The sequence below is a fragment of the Condylura cristata genome, unplaced genomic scaffold, assembly GCF_000260355.1.
Source record: "Condylura cristata isolate star-nosed mole 26May11 unplaced genomic scaffold, ConCri1.0 scaffold00024, whole genome shotgun sequence".
In the NCBI taxonomy this organism is placed as follows: domain Eukaryota; kingdom Metazoa; phylum Chordata; class Mammalia; order Eulipotyphla; family Talpidae; genus Condylura; species Condylura cristata.
In genome coordinates, this window is record NW_004567125.1 from 25,180,914 (window position 1) to 25,202,847 (window position 21,934).

The 21,934-nt window shown below is 37.3% G+C and overlaps 1 protein-coding gene across 2 annotated transcripts in view; it reads left to right on the forward strand.

Moving 5' to 3' along the window:
- Positions 1-20,729, forward strand: part of DHX9 (DEAH (Asp-Glu-Ala-His) box helicase 9) — a 37,261-nt gene extending 16,532 nt beyond the window's left edge. For both annotated transcript variants that reach the window (XM_012729195.1, XM_004688549.2), the window contains exons 11-28: positions 5-82; positions 603-794; positions 1,505-1,646; positions 2,033-2,115; positions 5,884-6,040; positions 8,034-8,134; positions 9,614-9,827; positions 10,004-10,098; positions 10,588-10,661; positions 11,738-11,890; positions 13,539-13,699; positions 14,462-14,573; positions 15,096-15,257; positions 15,372-15,499; positions 17,011-17,240; positions 17,410-17,525; positions 18,155-18,355; positions 20,091-20,729. In XM_012729195.1, coding sequence (XP_012584649.1) covers positions 5-82; positions 603-794; positions 1,505-1,646; positions 2,033-2,115; positions 5,884-6,040; positions 8,034-8,134; positions 9,614-9,827; positions 10,004-10,098; positions 10,588-10,661; positions 11,738-11,890; positions 13,539-13,699; positions 14,462-14,573; positions 15,096-15,257; positions 15,372-15,499; positions 17,011-17,240; positions 17,410-17,525; positions 18,155-18,355; positions 20,091-20,436 — 2,745 coding nt within the window. In that variant the 3' untranslated portion in view covers positions 20,437-20,729. The remainder of the gene's footprint in view (positions 1-4; positions 83-602; positions 795-1,504; positions 1,647-2,032; positions 2,116-5,883; positions 6,041-8,033; positions 8,135-9,613; positions 9,828-10,003; positions 10,099-10,587; positions 10,662-11,737; positions 11,891-13,538; positions 13,700-14,461; positions 14,574-15,095; positions 15,258-15,371; positions 15,500-17,010; positions 17,241-17,409; positions 17,526-18,154; positions 18,356-20,090) is intronic.
- Positions 20,730-21,934: the final 1,205 nt, after the last annotated feature.

The window sequence follows — 21,934 nt, forward strand, 5'->3', positions numbered from 1 at the left end:
ACAGGCTACTCCAGAACAAATAAGCATGGACCTCAAGAATGAATTAATATACCAGCTGGACCAGGATCATGATTTGCAAGCAGTAAGTCTGAAATATTTAGACATAGGTACACAGAGCTTCAGAATTTCCTAGGTATGGATAGAACAGTGAACAAAATTTGACCTTTCTAGGAATTAAGATCAAAGATACACCCCCAAAATGCTAATACTAGTTATCTTTGGAGCTAGTTGTGATTTAAGGGTCAGGAATTCGTAGTGTCAGTAAGTAGGCATTATAGAGTTTTACAGTATTTTTCAAATTAAAGTGTTAATTTTAAAAGGCAGTATATATGAGGCATATCTTAGGGAAGAAAACCAGAGATACAGATTAAACCACTCGATTTTTCAGAAATTTAGTGAAAAGAGCCATTCCTATTGAAATATATATGCGTTTGTGAAAAACTAAATTTTGAGTACTAAGCCTCTAGGAAAGGGATTACATTTTTATAGAAATGACACTTTTTTTCATGTATTTCATATTCGTGGCACATTTTATAATGGCTGATTATAACAGTAACTCCTAATGTTAGACATCTTACTAAGTTATAACTTTCCTAATACAGATCTTACAAGAGAGAGAGTTACTGCCTGTGAAGAAATTTGAAAGTGAAATCCTGGAAGCAGTTAGTCAAAACTCAGTTGTCATTATCCGAGGTGCAACTGGATGTGGTAAAACCACACAGGTTCCTCAGTTTATTCTAGATGAGTTTATCCAGAGTGACCGAGCAGCAAATTGTAATATTGTCGTAACTCAGGTAAGTGGCAAGCCAATTTCACAAAGTGGGTGTCTAGGTTGAACACATTTTGAGAGTGAAATACCTAGAGGCCAGACTAAGCCTAAATCTTTCCCTTTTTTAAGCTCTCCTTTGGTGGCACACAAGGATCTGAAGTGGCAGAACCCTTAAGAATGAAAAACAAAAACATTTTAAAAAATTGCCATTTTCTCCACTGAAGCTAAACCATGTAGGGAATTCTTTTTGTCTTGGATATAGAGGTATTTGCGCCTAGAGCCAGACAAGGCACAGTACTTTCTCCTTGAATCTACATTGAAATCTTGGTAATCTCTGATCACCTTAATATTCAGTAAAACTAAAGTCTGCACTAGAGTAGTCAGGCTAGTGGAACACATAATGGTTGACTTTTACTGAGTGCCTCTCTTTTTTAATACCCATACAGCTCAGTTCAGTGATTTTCTAAACATGTGCCTTTGACTATATGGCAGTGAGATAGAAGAGCAGGGTCTTTACCTATACTTCGTTCACCACCCTACTGGAAAGTCACTCTGAATATCATTAACAGTTTGGACCATTGGCGAAGAAATTTATTTTCAGTGCCTGCCGTACATTCCATTGTTAAGTCAATGAACTGGCAGTGGAACAGATTTACTAAAATAATGTAATAAATCTAATGTGAGTATAATGGTAATTTTGTAGCTTTTACAGCAACATTTTTTTTCTTGTCTCAGCCCAGGAGAATCAGTGCTGTTTCTGTGGCAGAGCGGGTTGCGTATGAGCGAGGAGAGGAGCCTGGGAAAAGCTGTGGCTATAGTGTTCGATTTGAATCTATACTTCCCCGCCCTCATGCCAGTATAATGTTTTGTACTGTAGGTTAGTATTGGTTTTTATTTGGTGTTTCATTTGGGGTTTATACTGCGTTCCTTAAGAAGAACTTGATCATAACACAGAATAGCTAGAAACAATCAAAGAGCCAGTCAGACTTGTTTAAATAGAACATAGGCAGTTGGAATGTTAAACGCCTGCTAGCTGTAGCTTAGAGATAATGAAATGAGCTTAAGTTACTAGAGGTACCTCTTTTAATCCTCTTTCATTGAACCAAGTACAATGTCACTTTTTTAGTAACTAAATGTGCAAGTATTTAACTAAACAGATGCAGAAGTATAGTTGTCTAAAATTTGTTTCTTTGCACTTTACTATACCTCCCACTTTAATCAACTTAGAAACACATCTCCAGTTGTTCTGATTTTCTTTTCAAGGTGTGCTCCTAAGAAAATTAGAAGCAGGCATTCGAGGAATCAGTCATGTAATTGTAGATGAAATACACGAAAGAGACATTAATGTAAGTAACTTGAGGGTGACAGAAAGGTACTAATGCTAATATTCCTAATAAACAAGAATAAAAGTAGGATGTGTTTCACTTAACTTTTTCCACAGCTTATACCATCTTATCAGAAACCATGAATCATCTTTTTTTAACAAAACCATTAAACTTTTTTCCCTTTCATTAAACTCACAGTATTCTAAAAGACCTTGTAAAGCAGGTATAATTGCAGTGATCAGTAAATAAGTAGTAAAATTCAGCCATGAGAGTAATGATTTACAAAAATGAATAGCTGATACAATTTTAATACTTAAAATTTTTTAATTGGGGTTTTGGTAAATTTTATTTTTAATTTAATATAATTGAATACAATTTCAGTTTGGATGTTTGCAGTTTTATCTTTTTAGAGGTTAATGATAATCATGCCCAAGTTAAGTAACTAGAATTTATTTCACATTCTCCCTTCTTTTGATCTTGGTAAAACTTGCATGAATTATTATTTAGTTGTATAATTTGAAGACTGATACCAAAATGCAATGAGTAGTTTCATGCTGCTCTCTTACATACCCAAGTAAAATTGCCACCGTATAGACAGCATGTCATTGGCCTGTTAACCAAGCTGTGTTATGGAATGCTTTCTCACTCAAGCCCCTCCTCTTTTGGAAATGATTTTACATCTGTTATTGTTCATCTTTAGTTTTAACAAAACTTTGACCTCTGTGATTGAACGAAAGAAAGTTTGGATGTTTTATTGGATGATTTTTAAATCAGGATAAAATTTTGCTGTTTTTGTCTTTCAAAATCTCTGGAAAAGTCTTCATTGTTCTCCCCTAGTTAATTAACATTAAAATTAAGTTGCATGATACTTACGATGTTCTGAGTATAAATTATTCCAGGCTTTACTAGACTCATGAGAATTCACTTAATTTAAAAAAAAATAGCTTTCCTTGAGAGATTGTCGAGTCTGTATACCATCTGGAATGCTAGACAAAATTTGGAATGGTAGACAAGAACGGAAAAATGTCCTTCCAGTAACTTTTATGTTCTCTTTCTGATGAACCATATCCAAATGTGTCATTTTATGTGGGAACACAGAAAATCTTTTGGACCTATTATTGTAGATAAGGGAGAGTAAGAAATTTTAGCTGTAACTGAATAAAAATAAGCAAAAATGGCCCTCCCTGGTGGCGAGTGGGTTAAAGCACAGCACTGAGAAGCTAAAGCCACTTCTGCATGAGTTCGATCCCCGCCTGCCTCAGGTGACCACATGGCGTGGCAGACCTCTCCTGACCCGCCCGCTACTCCCCTCAGCAGTGTACTTCATAGATCTACCTGTTCTGCTCCCCACTCTTGTCTCTGGTGAAGTCTCTCACTGCCCCTGAGCCTCTGGCCTGTACCCCAGTTCTGTATGTACAAATAAAATAAAATCTTTAAAAATAATAATAATAATAAGCAAAAGTCGTGTGTATTATAAGAAAACAATTGGAAGACAACTGAAAAGAAGATGACATTACAGTAGCTATACTGTCAAGTACTCAGAGTAAGTCCAACAAGAAGGCACATAGGCCCTCTGGAAAAAAATAGCACTGTATCTCAAAATACTTTTTTAAAAGACCAGATCGTATTTATGGCTAGGAGGACTTAGTATAGAGGTAACAGTTTCCCCAAGTTGATCCATAGTTTGAAGGTGATTCTAATCAAGGTTTCTCGTAGAATTTAATAGACTGTCCATACTTCATAAATACTCACAGGGAAGATCTGTGGTAAAAAAAAAAAAACCAGAATTTCTGAAGCAGAGCAGAATGGAGGTTTTGCTTTATAGATACCAGGACGTAAAAGCTGCAATAATTAAGGCAGTCATGCCTGGCAGCATAACCAATGGAATGGTGCTAAGTGCAGGAGTAGATTCCAAGTTGAATGCCGCTTACTGGCATTACACAAGCATAATGACATGCTGGATCAATAGTAAATGGAATTGAAAACAAATGGTCATCTATCAGGAGATAATTGAATTTGGATTCTTCATAACCAAATACAGAAATAAACTCCAGGATGTTTAAGGATTAAATGCCAGAGCATTTTCAAAATGTTTTGTTTTCTAGAATGTATATGTGAATACCTAAACAGTACTGTCTGATAGAAATACAATGTGAGCCACATATGTAATTTTTAATTTTCTAGTAACACATTTTAAAAAGTTAAATGAAAAGGTAAACATTTTGATATATTTTATCTATATCTAAAATATTTTCAACATGCAGTCAGTTTAAAACTATACTAATGATATAATTTACATTTTCTTCTTCATATAATCTCTTCAAAATCTACTGTGTATTGCACACAGAGCACATCTTAATTTCCATTGAATAATTTTGTTTGCCCATAGTTACATGGAACAGCATAGTTCTAGACATTATGGAAGAGGTTCTTAAAACACAAAATCCACTAACCCTGAAATAAAAGATTGATATCTTTGTTTTTGTTAAAATTAAGATAAAAAAATAAAGATAATTTGTTCACTCAAAATATGCTTTAAGGAAAGCCACAAGTTCAGAAAATTCTAACATAGCCAACAGGATTAGTATAATAGGATTGTAAATACCTCCTTCAGAAGTACTGACAAAGTGGTAGGAAAGTGAGCAAAAGACACAAAAACATAAAGAAGCATATTTGACCAATAAATGTGAGGAGGTGTCCAGTCTCATTGTTGTGAATCAGGAAGTAGAGATCAAGACCATAACAATGACTGCTTTATGCCACTTTTGATTAATACAACTCAAGTAGAGAATATGCAATAGCAAAATTGCTTACTCATTATTCATGGGGGAACATGAGTTGATGGAACCACTTAAAAAATAGTTTAGCATTATCTTCTGAAGCTCAATATTGATACACTGATAGGTTCATACCCACACGTAACCATAGAAATTTGTCTTATGTCCATCCAGCAGGAGACATGGAGATAAGTTGAGTGTTTGTGGTAGCACAAGTGTCCACGCTAGTTAAAAACTCTGGGAACAACCTGGATATTTACAGAGACCGTCTCTGCAGTTTGCACTGCCGGATACCTACAGGCAAATTAATTATATGCAGGGATGTTTAAAAATCTTAAGAATAACTATAATGATGTACATGGTGATACTTAGTGATATCCCCGACAGAGTACTTAAAATATTAAACATTCCCATAGAGTAAATCTTACATATATGTTTGCACATTTAAGTCACTCTATAGATGAGATAAAACCTGTGTGGAATAATAAAAAAGAATAATAAAAAGATTCAGGATTATAAGAGTGAAGAGGCATGGACTTTACACCAGGAGAAGATATTTGTCAAAGTTCTAGGTTTTGTATTTGGTGGTTTGATGGATTCTTCATATTATTAAATAGTAAATATTATTAAATAGTAAATGTCTTGGCCATTATTTTGTTTGGATGAACAAATCTGACCGTTTCAATATTCTTAAGATGTGCTTTGTACATGATTGAAACCTTTGGTTCATGTTTTTCCTCTAGAAATTTTAGTGAAAATTTTGAGATTAATTCTCTGTTCTCATTAATGTGTTTTTTTTTCCTTTCCTCACCCAGATAGCATTCATTTTTAATCCCCATAGCTGTTTATCTTCAGATATTCTTAAAAATACTGTAACTACATCCAACTATAACTCCTTATCTTATACTTCTACAAGTCACCTAGGAAATAGAATATTGTTGATGTCACTAAATCTTGTAGGTATATCTAATTTAGTGAACTTTTATGCATCTATTTTTCTTTTCTTTTGTAGACTGACTTCCTTTTGGTAGTGCTACGTGATGTAGTTCAGGCTTATCCTGAGGTTCGCATTGTTCTCATGTCTGCTACCATTGATACCAGCATGTTCTGTGAATATTTCTTCAATTGCCCCATCATTGAAGTTTATGGGAGAACTTACCCAGTTCAAGGTGAACATTGTGGGAAGTGATGTGGGAGGGTGAACATCTCTGCAGTAGTATTTGGATTTTCTTAATCCTAGAGATAAGAGTAATAGTTTAAAGGAATTTAAAATACAGGCAAAATTAAGAATGGGAAAGACATCATAGCATTTTGGAGCTTTAAGTCATGTGTAGTGAGTGCATTTTGAGATGCAAGAGCAGGTTGCATTTAGTGTTGGCCTTTACTTACAGCCACACTTAATTTATAAAATTATATAGTCAAATATAAATAAATGTGGCCTGCAGGTGTTCATGAGAAATACTGTTAAAAGATTAAGCAGCTAAGATTAAACTAAGAAGAAAATCTTTTGAACCCAAGCAGGCAGACTTTGAAGTGAGATTAAGACAAGTACTTCAAAGCCAAGTATTTCTAATAGTGAGAAGCCTTTTTACTTTCTTTAGGAGATGTGTCATCACCTTTTTCTAAGATAGTCACCTGGTGGCTTGGTTGAAAATGAATTATTTATAGTCTAATTGAGGGCATTAAAAATAAGATAAAATGGCAATGTAGGTGTAAAATGATGACTTACTGTTAGGATGCTAATTTTTGATATTCAAAAGTAATGGTAGCTCTGAAATAAAGTCATTACAGCTGTATCAGTATACAGATTAACAGTTCTAAAATTGCTTTACGTATATACTTGGATTGAAAATAAAAGTAAATGGATGGCAGATGGTGGTAGGTCAAGTAAATTAGAATGAAAGCTTATAGGTAAATAAAGGTTTGAATGAGTTCACTGGCAAGATAAAACGCTTAGATATGAGCAGACTGATAATATTTGTTCAGATCAAATAGGGAGCTACAAAAATAACTATAGGTATGTGTCGGGGCATAGGTTAGTATACTCATATTTCCAGCTCTAACTGCTAAGCAGCTCCAGAAGCAGTGGTAGCTCAGTGATAAGGACCCTGCACAACACCAGATCATATTTTCATACCATTCTCCAGTTAAAGGAATCAGATGTCCCTGGAGAAGCCTTCGGCTGCTTCTAGCCTGAGGCTGAAGTCTGAAACATCTTGTGATACAGACTAAGGATGTCCTTAAAAACACACCCACATAGACTGGTGGAGACAGAGTTGCGGGAGCCAACTTGAAAGAGCTCTCAGCAGTCAAAGCTAGAAACAGTTGGAGCAAAACTAAACAAAAGCATAGTATTGGATTACAACCCTAGTATAAAATACCCATGAGTCTTTACAGTGATTGAATAAATATGTGGTTAATAAAGGTAAATCTTATCATATGAAAGGATTTCAAAAGTTTAAATAGATTCTCCTGCCTCAGTAGAGAGGCTTGCCCTGGAGTAGATCATGCTTAATGATTTGCTTTCAAAGAATAGAATGGAAGGAATGGGGGGATACCTTGCAGTGGGGAAACTTGACAAATGCCATCTTAGTTAGGTGTTCAGGTTTAACAATTCCTGTGGTTAAGTCATGATAACATGCACCCTTGATGATTGCAATGGAACGGCACTGTGTCAGTTCTTAGGGCACAGAGGGAGTGTATATAGACTGACTTTTGTGTCTGAGAATGGGCTTGTCTGATCAGTGGATGTCCTAACCCTTACCTCAAGGTCCTTTTCGGAATAACTTGAAAGGAGCCTATCTTATGTTTGGTCCTCTTGAGGAAGGGTGAATAATGATATGTTATTGTTGACTTAATTTCTCTTTATCAGTCACACCATAGCAGTGTTTCTTATAATGTATGTGTACATTCCATGAATGTGTGTAGAAGATGACTTTATAATTGACTTTGGGGGAACAAATTAAGAGAGACTCTTCACCCTTTTTTAAGCTCCAAGAGATGGGAACACTTAATCTGATTGGTTAAAAAAAAAAAAAATTTACTGGCAATGCAATTTCTAAGCACTTGTGAAGAATCAGATTGAATAATACCAAGTATTTTTGAACTGTGAATTTTAAAGACCCTTCCTTTCTGAATGTGTTGTCTGGGTTGTTCTGGCAGAATATTTTTTGGAAGACTGCATTCAGATGACCCAGTTTGTTCCTCCACCAAAGGATAAGAAGAAGAAGGATAGAGAGGATGATGGTGGTGAAGATGATGATGTAAGTGAATTCTGTGAAGAATTTCATGGGAAAGAATGATTTGAGTAAAATCATACAATGAGTTAGTTACCATTATAGCAAATATCTTTAAAAAATTACTTTAAAAAATCATTTATTTCACTCCAAAGAATTCACTCTTTCATAGTACAAATTTAATCATTTCTGGCATAAAGTTAAAAAAAGAAGAGTGGGCCCTCCCTGGTGGTGCAAGGGGTTAAAGCACAACGCTATGAAATTGTCCGCAGCCACAGCAGCACAAGTTCGATCCCCAGTCAGGGACTGACTCACATGGCACAGCAGACCTCTCATGTTTTGCCTGCTGTTCCCCTTGGCAGTGTATTTTAGTAGATCCTCGTGTTCTGCTCGCCACTCTGCTTCTGTGAATCCTTTCACCCCTTTCCCTTCTGGCCTGTACCCCAGTTCTTGTATACATAAATAACTCTTTTTTAAAAAAAAAAGAAAATAGGAAAGTTAAGTTTACAGACTACATGTGACTATAGAATTTCATTTTAAAAGTAAAAGATTTATGCATTCTGACAAGAAATCCCAGAGTATGATAGATGAGTCCATCTTGTAAGACTTTGTTGCTCAAAGTGTTTTTCATAAACCACTACATCTAAGAAACAAATGTACAGAATCTTGGTTCCCACTTCAGCTCTATTAAATCAATCTACATTTAACAAGATCTCCAGCTGGTCCATGTGTATGATGTGGCTTAAGCAGTAGCAGTTTTAATCTAAATTAGATTATTTGGTGGTTACTGTCAGGTGAGAGTATAAAACTAGGCAATAATAAAAACATTTCAGAATAAATGTGGGGAGGGAGTGACATTTTGTAAAACAGCAGTTCAGAGTTTGAGAGGAAAAAAAACCCGAGATTGGATAGTTTTAATCAGAATACCTGAGGATATAAATGAATAGTGTTAGAAAGTTCATTGGGGGGGGATAAATGACCAATTATAGCAGTTTTGTTTTTCATTACTGAAGAAATTATTGACTATTCATTGATTTCAAGACATTATCTTTTGGAAAATAAGAGTTATTTCAGTAACAGGCAAAGGTGATTGAATATGTTGCCTGCAGAACCCTTAAATTAAAAGTATTTTTCATATTTGGTGTGAGATGAGTCTGAGAATTGGGGGGAATTGTGTATAGCTAATGAAATTTGCATGGTAAAATCAACATAGGAAAGTATTTTTATAAAACTAATAGTTTTTAGTCATAAAAGAAAATTCACATAGTAGAAAGAACTTTTAGAAGTTTCAGAATTTAAGAGTTTGTGCTCAAATTTTAGTCTTGTGAGAACTACTGGTGTGTTGAAAAATTCAGTATGTCACTGTATTGTAGGGCCAGCATTTTTAAAAATTAAATTTCTCCTTTGTGCCAGTATATGACTGATGAATCAGTGGGATCAATGAGAACATTAGGTGTTACTTTAAAAACAAATTGGTAATAAGCTTTGTCTCCCTATTTTTGTCAGGCAAATTGCAACCTGATCTGTGGTGATGAATATGGTCCGGAAACAAAGATGAGCATGGCTCAGTTAAATGAAAAGGAAACGCCCTTTGAACTTATTGAGGCACTACTGAAGTACATTGAGACCCTGAATGTTCCTGGCGCTGTGCTGGTTTTTCTGCCTGGCTGGAATTTGATATATACTATGCAGAAGCATTTAGAGATGAATCCACATTTTGGTATGAATCTTTGAATTCTCACGCATTTGAGAATGAAAATAAATATTTTTGCTAGTTCCCTAGCCAATATGTGAAAACAAAATTTAGTGCTGTGTCAATTTTTGAATTAAAACACATATAGTCTTAAACTAGGCTTCAATTTTTAGCTCTTAATTAACCTCTCCTTTCTGTTATAGGAAGCCACAGGTATCAGATTCTACCTCTGCATTCTCAGATTCCTCGGGAGGAACAGCGCAAAGTGTTTGATCCAGTGCCAGTTGGAGTAACCAAGGTAAATACCAGTACAAAGTTGGAAATGACATAGATATTAAATAAATCTTAGAAGCCTTAAAGAGCTATCAAGTAATATGTAATCTGGGCCTTGCCTGGTGGTGTAACAGGTTAAAGTGCAGCACTCCAAGTGAGCCACAGCCCCTTTAGTGCAAGTTCGATCCTCAGCCGTGGAGGTGATCCACATGGCGCAGTAGATCACTCCTGACCCACCCGCTGCTCCCCTCAGCAGTGTACTTTGTTGATTTGCCCATTCGGCTCCCCACTCTGTTTCTGGTGAATCTTCTCCCTGCCCCTGCACCTCCGGCCTATACCCCAGTTCTGTATGAATAAATCTTTATGTATATATAATCCATATAAATTTTCATTATCCAATCAATGGTGATTTAAAGATGTCATTGGTCCTCTTAGTATATAAGCAAATCTTTCCTTTTGAAGACTTAGGAAAATATTTTCTGAAGTTGATTTTTCTTATATCATTTCTTCACAGGTTATTTTGTCCACAAATATTGCTGAGACAAGTATTACCATAAATGATGTGGTTTATGTCATTGACTCTTGCAAGTAAGTTCCCAAGGAACCTTTTTACCTAGAATAAATAAGACTACCTCATCTCTTATTAGTTAATAAAATAAAAAGCTCTCATTTTTAAACTTCTGTGTTCTCCCATCCAAATTACTGTGCATCTTTACACACACACACACACACAGGACTAGATGCTTATTAATAATCCTTCGGGTTGATCATCACGGATCAGTGAATATCATAGAACGTGACTGCTTCCCACTGCAATCATTGCTTGTGCTTGGCTCATTTCCACTGGGCGTTTCCACTGGCTGCTGCCATCCCATAGCGTGCTGTTTGGCGTAGAAAGGTGACCAGTATTTGTCACATAACAAACATCCTTCCTGTTGAATACTTACTCAAGATTAAAAGGCTGCCTATTTGGTATGGAATGAGCCTAGGAAATACACATAGAAAGGACTTACATGGTAATCGATATATAGGACAGAAAAGTCAAGCCTTGCTATCTCTGGCTGCTTGTGCGCCTTGTCTTCTCTTTATGATCCCTCAGTCTCTCCTGGCAGTCCCTACCTTAGGGCACGGTGCAGAGCGTGCAGCTCTGTTGTGCAATCCAAATCATCTCAGACCTTCTGTCTGTAGGTGACATTGAAGGATTCTGAAACTGCTTAGAGGTTCAGAAGAATTATGCTAGAACTGTTGGGTGGGGTCATCCACATATTCGAGTCAACTGCTTAACTTTTAGCCTGAAAGTCAAGATTTTGGGGATACAGTTGGCTTGAATAATTATCACTTATATGTGTGTGTCACATGGTGTTTAAGCACATTTATCCATTCAGTGTTTATAAATAAACTCCCTGTGAGTTAAGTAATAATATACTCATTTTCAGATGAGAAAAATGAACGTAGCCAGTATTTATCCTTCTGACTTTCAGTAGATGAACAAATGGAGAGTGGATCAAGTTCCTGATTTTTATTGGTATTGTTCACAAGTAGCTATCATAGTAGGCATGGCCATCTGGAAGGCATCCATCACTTAGTGAATATACTAGTTATGTGCTGGTGCTCTTAGAACTAAGTACCTGTGGGTTTTAGAACTTACCTCTTTTTCTCTTTAGGCAGAAAGTGAAGTTGTTCACTGCTCACAACAACATGACCAACTACGCTACAGTTTGGGCGTCCAAAACAAACCTCGAGCAGCGGAAAGGACGAGCAGGCCGTGTGCGTCCTGGATTCTGCTTTCACCTCTGCAGCCGAGCTCGTTTTGAGAGGTAAAACCAACTCCTGAGTAAAGACCAAAAATTTGTTTAACCCTCCAATGAACTTAATACATAAATGTCCCCAGTTAAGTGTATTACAGGAAATTTTGCTTCCAGTATTAGATTGTGGAAAGAATGAAATCAGAAATTGTTGATGGTGGCATGTTTGATGCCAATTTACCGTCTACTAAACATCTTTTAAATGTGGCTCTGTGGATGCTATTTTGGCTCCACATGGAATCATCACTTTAGAATTACTGATTATGACAAACTGGTGACTCTGCAGTGTGTTAAAATAAATAACAATACTTTTGTATTACTAAACTATTCCTGCCGCCACTGTTAGCACATCTCATGTCTCACATGAGCCTTCTCCTGCTCCTGAGAAATGGAAGGCATTATTTGGATAAGGAAACTAAAGTTAACTTAGTTAACTTTACTGAAGCCTGTATCAGAGAACGGACCAAAATCCAAGTTTCCTACCCCTTTACTAGTTCCCATTTACACTATAGTGCCTGTTTTAAAAATTACCTTGAAAATATATATTTATCAGTAGTTGTATGTTTCTGGAGAAATGAGTTGATAATAAAGGTAGGATTGGGGATCACTCCTATTAGGTCACATGTCTGTCATGCACTGTAGAAAAAGAAAGCTTTGAGTTGCTTTTTATTCTGGTAACATGATTCCCTAGTCATTATATGTGCGGGCTCAGTTGAGGACAGAAGTTAACTCAGGGCAGTATTTGATAGGTACCTAGTTCTTTTCTAAAGGCTAGCTTGTCCCTTGACCTACAGAAATGGGGGCTGTCTAATGGTAAAACCACTGATTAAATAGTAATGGTGTGAATAGATCTTTAATAAGGGGTTTTTGTTCATTTCTCTATAGGATGAGGAATAGGTAGCTGTTTACTTTTATGTAAACCTGATTATAACTGTTCTGAATCTTTTATTGTGAACAATTTATAGGAAATAAACCTGAATTAGAAGTGTAGAGACTGCTATTTTAAACTATTTGTGTCTGATATATCGTATTAAGCATTTACATTCCCTAGAGCTCTGTTTCTCCATTCTGTGAATAATTAGATAGTATGGTATCTAACATACAGGATTTGTTTGAGAAAAGACATAATGTAAAGTACTGAGTACAGTGCTTGGCACATATTAAGTTCATTAAATGCTAGCTATTACTACAAGTCACTTAAAATTTTAAAAGGATGTAGTACATTTCTGTGATCCTTTTCAGTGGTACTGTGGATCAGGAAGGGGAGCAGATTGTAAGAAAGTGTTGTTAGCAGTTTCTTCCACAAAAGCCTGCCTACCCCTTATAACACATTTGTCAGCAGGAGAGACCTAAAGAGGCACCATAAGTGGGAGTAGTAATATAATGGAATTTGATTTTTCTTGTAATCTTCTACTCTTCAGATGAAAATGCCATTAAGCTATAAATGTAAAGTCATAAACTGCTACTCATTGGGCCTTTTTCAGAGAGAATATAGTAAATCTAAAACATTCTATTTGGTAACAGTGAAAGGATGATGGAAGGATGGCTTCATATACCTGATTATTTATTATTTCTCTGCAAAGATTTTATTTAAAATGTGTGTGTGTGTGTATGAATACACACCAGGGAAGGTGGTGATTTTATGCTTTTGTTCTCGTAGGCTTGAAACCCACATGACACCAGAGATGTTCCGAACACCATTACATGAAATCGCTTTGAGTATAAAACTTCTGCGTCTGGGAGGAATTGGCCAATTCCTGGCCAAAGCCATTGAGCCTCCTCCTTTGGATGCTGTGATTGAAGCAGAACACACTCTTAGAGGTACTAACAAATACTGACCTAACTAACACAAGTGTTTATTATACCACCTGTGTTGTCCTGGCAAATAGCAACAAAAAAATAAGACACAGTCAGCGGGGCTGTGATGATAAAATGGGCTGAGGTGCTAAAGTACCCAGTGTTACCCAGTGATGATAAAATGGGCTGAGGTGCTAAAGTACCCAGTGTTGCCTCTGTCCACTCTGTATAGTGAGCAGCCTGGGGGCAAGGATGACGTGACTTTTCAGTTAGGGTGTTTTCTCTTAACTAATATTTAATTGTTAAGACACGAATTTCTCCTGATACCTGTAATATTTTATGTATACCTCTTAGAACATATGTTTGTTACCCACTTGACTTAAAGAAGCAGTTTAGTACAGTGAGAAAAAAATAACAGCATTGTAACCAGGAGGATCTGAACTGAATTTAGTTCTTAGCTGCTCTGTGAACTTCAGTCCTTGATTCTCCAGATCTCATTTCCACAGGTTTTCAGACTTCTTATGGCATACAGATGCTGATGGTTTTGTATTTATAGATATCTTATGGACAATTTAATTTATAACCTGCTGGGCCCAATTCTAGTAACTTTGAGTGAAGAGTAATTCTTGAGTGAAGAGAATTATTGGGCATGGTGCTTGATAATTTGCTAGACATGAAAACTTAAGTGTGTTATTTTAACCTTAATCTGTAAAGAGGTATTTCATCTCTGTCTGGGTTAAAGGGCTGTTCTTTACTATCTACTCACAAAGAAATATCTCCCCATAGAACTTGATGCATTGGATGCCAATGATGAGTTGACTCCTCTGGGACGAATCCTGGCTAAACTCCCCATTGAACCTCGTCTTGGCAAAATGATGATAATGGGGTGTATTTTCTAGTAAGTGCTTTGTTTTATTGCTGATGTTTATGTGGTGGAACAATTTTAGGCTCCGCATTATAAAGGTGGACTCAGAAGAAAAACTATACTCAAGCAGAGACATGGCACACATTAGACACTCAGAGGGCAGTGTAAAGCGACCAGGAGGCGTAGTGCTGGTGGATGGTCACCTGGGAGCAGCGTGTTGGGGAACATGCAGATTTCTCAAAAGCAAGGTGCTGTTCCTCCGAGGGGATTAAGTAGTTATCCTTGAAAGAGAAGTAGCATAAAAGAATAGGAACATTTTATCAGAAAGTTTTTTGGTAAGTTGGGAGAAGAGATTATAATTGGTGGTAAATGTGTATGCGTTAATGTCAGAGCTTACTATTTTTCCCCTTTCTGTTTCTGGGAGAACAGCTGTGAAGTTCTTTGTTAAGCCAGTTTCAGTGCTAAAATGTTTAGTGTATTAGCTGATAAAGACAGTACCGTCCAAGCTGCTGGAACAAGATCCTGATCTGGACGGCTGTTCCCTGTCTTTTACAGTGTCGGAGATGCAGTCTGCACTATCTCTGCTGCCACCTGCTTTCCAGAGCCTTTCATCAGTGAAGGAAAGAGACTGGGTTATATCCATCGAAATTTTGCTGGAAACAGATTTTCTGATCATGTGGCCCTTTTATCAGTCTTTCAGGCTTGGGATGATGCTAGGTATGGATTTGACAGGGGAGAATTGTAAGATTTGGGTGAACTGCCTCAGTTTCCCTTAATCTGTACGTAGTTCTGGAGGTTTTCAGAATGACTTTTCATTCCTGTTTATTTTAGGATGGGTGGAGAAGAAGCAGAGATCCGCTTTTGTGAGCACAAAAGACTCAATATGGCTACACTAAGAATGACTTGGGAAGCCAAAGTTCAACTCAAAGAGATTCTAATAAATTCAGGATTTCCAGAAGGTACTACTCTCCGATTCTTAAGAAACTTCTAAAGTGAGTTACATAGTGATGTAAAATGATGGTGCAGTATATTTTAGTTTCATAATTTAGGCCCTTTGTTTTATTTCCTTTTAACCTTTCCATCATTCCTTCATTCTTGAAATTACGGTTTTTTTCACATCAATTTAGTCTTTTTTAAAAAGGTTATAATGCTCAAAGGAAAGAAAGTAATATAGTACATAGATGATAATTGATGTTATAAAAATTGCACTATTTGGGAGTTTGTTAAAATCTAGAGCGATGGCCTGTCAGGACTTTCAGAATGAGCACTTTGTTCAATGACCTCAAAAGACTGGTTATGAAGTGAATTTATCTGTTTGTTCATGTGTTTGTTTTGAATGTAAATTCTATTACATTGTTTCTTAGGTGACTAAAGTTTTAGTGTGTGGATTCAGAAGACTGGTGTAGAAATAGCAGCCCCAACTGTTTTCTTGATAAGAGATTGAGCTGTTATATCTGCAGCTAGATTGACACAGCTATTTTCTAAAATATTGAGCCTGGAATGTATAACCTGAAGTGTGGGACATATTTAGTTGAAAGATAGAAAAAAGTTGGACAAGACACTAGCTTTGAAAGGCTGTGATCTGAATTACTAGCAAAGTAGTTCTCTTCTGATAGAAGCTGACTACATTTGTAATTTTTCTTTTAAAAATCAAAGGAAATGGGGAAAACTTTTTTTTTTTTAAAGATTTATTTATTTATGCATACAGAGCTGGGGTACAGGCCAGAGGTGCAGGGTCGGTGAGAGGCTTCACCAGAGACAGAGTGAGGAGCAGAACAGGCAGATCTACGAAGTACACTGCTGAGGGGAGCAGCGGGAGAGGTCTACCACACCATGTTGGTCAGCTCCAGGGCAGGGATCAAACTCAGGCTGAAGTGGCTTTAGCGTCTCAGTGCTGTACTTTAACCTGCTGCACCACCAGGGAGGGCCTGGAAAACATTTTTTATATGCTAGAATCCACAATAATCCTGAGATGCAGATATTATTACCCCGTTTTGTAGATGAGAAAGCTCAACCAGAGGTTTAACTTATTTGTCCAAACTCATTCAGCCAGGAGGCTTGTAAGTCTGGAACTCAGATTTGTCTGCAATAAAATATTTCCATGCTTTTGGCACCTCACTATCACCTCCTGGTGGTGCCATGTAGATCACCTCCTGGACAGAATCATACCCATGCCAAAATGGCCCTAGCTTCTTAGTGCTGTGTTTTTAATCCACTGTGTCACCAGGGAGGGCCCAAAAAAAAATTTTTTTTTAAAGTAGGCACTTTAAGCTTATATTATTGAGCTCTTTAAGAACACATTTTAAATTTCTTATTTTAGAAATAAGAAAATTTCTCTGAGCTTAGGAATTCTACGGGTGTTCTCAATTTATTTGAAAAAAGGGTGAAAGGAGAGCCAGTTCTCCTAGACATTATATATGCAATATAGTACTGGACAGCTGATTTTTTTCTACCCCATTCCTCATAACAGATTGTTTGTTGACACAAGTGTTTACGAACACTGGACCAGATAATAATTTGGATGTTGTCATCTCACTCCTGGCTTTTGGTTTGTACCCCAATGTGTGCTATCATAAAGAAAAGAGGAAGATTCTCACCACTGAAGGACGTAATGCACTCATCCACAAGTCCTCTGTTAATTGTCCTTTTAGTAGCCAAGACATGAAGTACCCATCTCCCTTCTTTGTATTTGGTGAAAAGGTAAGAAAAAATTAGTTTAGAAAAATTTCATTGAAAATGAAAATTTTCTTACTGATGTGTAGTGGGAACACAGATTTTTTTTTGTTTTCGAAGCATGATTTATTATCATTAGGACAGTCACTTGATGGTTGCAATGTCAACTGTGTCTTCACTCTTTCTCCATTTGCAGATTCGAACCCGGGCCATCTCAGCCAAAGGCATGACCTTAGTGACTCCCCTGCAGTTACTGCTCTTTGCTTCCAAGAAAGTCCAGTCTGATGGACAGATTGTGTTTGTGGATGACTGGTATGAATTTTCAGGTGTAATCCCCAAACTGAATTCTTGTAATTGAGATGGAACAGAATCTAATTTAATCGATTTTAATTTGTGAAAGAGAAATGGCATAATTTGGTGGTACATGAGGTGCTTTATGATGCATTCTTTGAGCATAGGATGCCATGATTGCTAGTGTGGTTCATGCTTGGTAGAAAGCTTTGAATTGACTATATAAATAGGAGCAGTTGCATTAGGAATTAGAGCTGCACTGCCAACATGAATAGTACAGTACACTGGGGAATTAGTCTGATAGGGCTTGGATGCCTCTGTACATTTGTTAGTGACTGGTGTAAGTAGGTAGTAAGAATTTCACAAATGGATTAGAAATGAGCAGACTCAGCCATATTCTTGAAAAGGGAGAAAACATAGACAATCTGAATCTCTTACAACCATTGTATTGGAGACTTAGAGTGACCTTTATGGCTAGCATTTTGCTAATACTCTTTATAGTTCAAAACTCCTGCCAGTAAGCTGATGGTAAATTTTAAGATCTTAGCCTAGAGTTTATTATTTAAATTTGGAGCCGTTACAGTAGTCGCAAGTATTGGTACCTTGAGAGATAATCCTCTTTTTTTTTTTTTTTTTTTTTCCTATTTTAGGATCAGATTGCAAATTTCTCACGAAGCTGCTGCCTGTATCACAGCTCTCCGGGCAGCCATGGAGGCTCTGGTAGTTGAAGTAACCAAACAGCCTGATATCATTAGCCAGCTGGACCCTGTTAATGAGCACATGCTGAACACAATCCGCCAGATATCTAGGCCCTCAGCTGCTGGTATCAACCTAATGATCAGCAGTACACGGTGAGGAGCACAGTAAAATTTATCTTTGAACCAAATAGAGGACAGTAATCTTTACATAAGCCTAAAATTCCCACAGTGAGTTGTTAGAGGCTTTGTTACTTAAAATTCTGAACAAACACTAAATATGGAGTTTCGTTCTGGTTAACAGAATGAAGGGTGTTAACTGTTGTCTAGGTCCTCTACTATACACATGTATGGTAGAGATAGAAAGGGACTGTAAAAATACATGCTGAGTCTAGGTTGGTCACACAACAGAACTCAGCTGATCCTTTTTCCCTCAGCACTGTTTTGAAGCTGCTAACCCCTCGCTAAAATTGTTGGTGTTTTGTGACACTTACATATCCATTACGCATACACCTTTTGCTTGATCATTTGTGTTTAGTTGTCAACACCACAGTATTTTACATTGGTATACTTTATCTTTTAAGAACATAGTCACAAAACCTTGATTACATCCCCCAAATGGTGTTGTAATAGTATTATACACGTGTGTAAAATTTTTATCATTATCCAGAAATACTCTTTAATCTTTCCATCAAGGCTAACTTCAATGCATGTGATTGAAACTATTACAGTTTTAATTTATGGTGCAAAGTCATATCTGTGAGTGGGTTTCCCATTTTGATTATGAGTTATGTTGTGAGCATTATTAAGCACAGTGGTATGTTAACAGGCACTGTGCTTAGTGCTTTTCTAGTATTAAATACTTATCTCCTTCTTTGTGAATGAGGAAGCTAGAAATAAAGAAGACTCAGGCCACACAGCTAGGGAATGATAGAGCTGGATTCCAGCTCAAGCACTGTGACTCCTGAAACAGTGGTGCTCTTACTACACCATCTGAGTATTACAGGCATCCTTAACAAATGTTTAAAAGAGGGAGATAACTTTTGTCAGGAAGGGTGGTGATCAAGAAGGCTTCACGTATGGCTTCACATACCATCAACTCTGAAGGACTGAAGTCCAGAAACTAGGAAGGAAGGGTCGACTAGAAAAAGAATTGAAAATGTATTAACAGAATGGTGACCTGACTGACAGTTGGGGGAATAGAAATGGAAGAAGTGAATAGATCAGAGAGGTTTGTAGTAGCAGTAAGAGTTGGTGTTGGGTTAAAATGGGAGGAGCACAGTAGTGAATGGATGAAGAGAGAGGCCAGCCCCATTGCTAACTTGGGCAGCTGTTGGATTGCCAGTGCTAGCGTCTGACAAAAGCTACACAGAAGTAATAAATGGCGTGGGGTATGTTGAATTGGATTTGTTAATGAATAATCTGATTTTTGCAACTTTTCATTGTCCCTTATTTTCTTTCTTGGCTATGTGAAACAGATTTAGCTGTAAATAAAGAAGTGTCAAGAACATATTTCAGAGTTAATGAAGGGAAATACTTGTTAAAAATGAAATATCAGCTCCAAGAGCCTCTTTACTAATACATTACTGCTTTGTTAAAGTGCTATATATTTGCACTGAGTGAAAAGGAACTGTGTTAAAGTGTTAAGGACTTAACTGCCAAAATTTACAATCTTTGAACCAGAAAGAACTTTAGAAAAACAGGTGATTACATTTGGTACTGCCTCCTGCATCTCTTTTGGAATAGCAGGTTTTTTCACTTCCATTTGCATTGTGCTGCCCTTGGCTTTGTGCCTTTTATGCATTAAATTGTCAGATGTAGTTGAATGTTTGTATTTTGTGAAAACTAAAAAGGGTCCTTTGCTAAAGTGGCGCGTTTGTGCTTTTCCCAGGTACGGAGATGGTCCACGTCCTCCCAAGATGGCCCGCTATGACAACGGAGGTGGATACAGAAGGGGTGGTTCCAGTTACGGCAGCGGAGGCTATGGCTCCGGAGGCTATGGAGGTGGTGGGGGCTACGCTGGGGGCTCTAATTCCTATCGGGGAGGCTATGGTGGGAGCAGTGGTGGAGGCTATCGAGGTGGTTACAGAGGTGGCTTTAGAGGTGGCTCAGGAGGAGACTACAGAGGGTCAAGTGGAAGAGGCTACAGAGGATCCGGGGGCTTCCAGGGAGGTGGTGGCAGGGGGGGTTATGGGAGTGGCTACTATGGACAAGGAAGAGGAGGTGGGGGCTATTAGTCTTGGGTATGTCAGTACCTGTGCATAGACAGTTAAAAATGCATGCTACCTGTTTTCCCAAGTTGTTTATTTGCTGCTGACAAGTAAACCCATTTTCCTGCTATTTTGTGGTTCATTGCAGCTTAAGGAAACTCACATAAGTAGACTAGTGATTTTGTTTATATTGTGTAAAATATGATCTATTCTAAAAGTACCACAGTTTGTATTTTTTCTTTGAGTAAAGATTTGCTTTTAAAATTACCTTGATATTTTCTTGGCTTTAGTTTATTACAATAGAAAATAAAGTATTACACTGAATAATGGCAATGTAGTTAACTGTTGCATTTCCTTTCTTACGCATGCCCCTACAGTCTACCTAGAGCATAGATATATTCAGTTTACAAGAAGTTGCAGCAAGTGCTAGTTGAATTGATGTTATCTTTGTTGGTGCTAGACACATTGGGGGGAAAGAATTTGAAAAGGAAGACTACATGGAAAGATGTGAAATTATTGCTCACCACCCTTTTCTCCCCCCACACACATTGGGAATGTATTAGAGCTGGCACTGACAAAACTGTGTCTGCCCTTCTAAAAAGTCAGGCAGGGCTGAGGTGATTGTACCTGTTTTGTCTTTGGCATCTTCACTGTGCATTTTTAGCTTAGAGGTTTTAGCAGTAACAGCCCAACAGCTTGCTTTGGTGCTAAGGGTGATGTGGAAGGGAATGGAAAGATGCTCCATGTTAACTGGAGGAGTCAGGTGATGTGGCGGTTCCTGAGAGACACTGCAGCACTCTGTTGTCAAAAGAATATACACCAGTGCTGTTGATAAGCAGCTACAATTTGATAGGGAAGAGAAGCTGGACATAAAACCAGACATAATCTGAACCCAGAGAACAGACCAGGAGGATGTATCAGCACAGAGGACAGGTATCAACTGTGGTGAATGCATACTTGAATGTCAGTTTCCTTCCATCTGAATCTGGAAGTAGAATCAGGGTGGGAAATAGTGGGGAAGACCACAAGTACAATTTTGAATTGGTCTGGAACTGACCTAGAAGTTTTGGTTTTGACTAAAAAGCTGCTGAAATTCCACTCATTTGGCAAAGCTTTAGATTTGAATTGGTCAGTACAATCAGAAAAGTCATTAAAAGTTAAAGTTGTATACATTGGTATACAATGTAGAATGCCCCATTTTGTGTACAATAGTAAAAGGTTTGCGAATTGCCCAAAATATAAATGACTTGCGTTGCCAACTGAAAAGTATAGTAGCTGAGGATATTTCAAAACAGACCTATCTTACCAACAAAGACAAGCATAAACTTGAAGACTGGAAGACAACCCTAAAGCAAATTACTTTTTAGTTGGCAATGCAAGTCATTTATATTTGGGGGATGACTGAGTGGCTGTCTAGAAAAAAACATGAAGTCAGAGCTGCACTTAAATCACACCTAAGGATGCTTAAGGAACCTGGAATTTGTGAAAACAATTATAATGGTAATGACTTCTGAAGTGGAAGAGG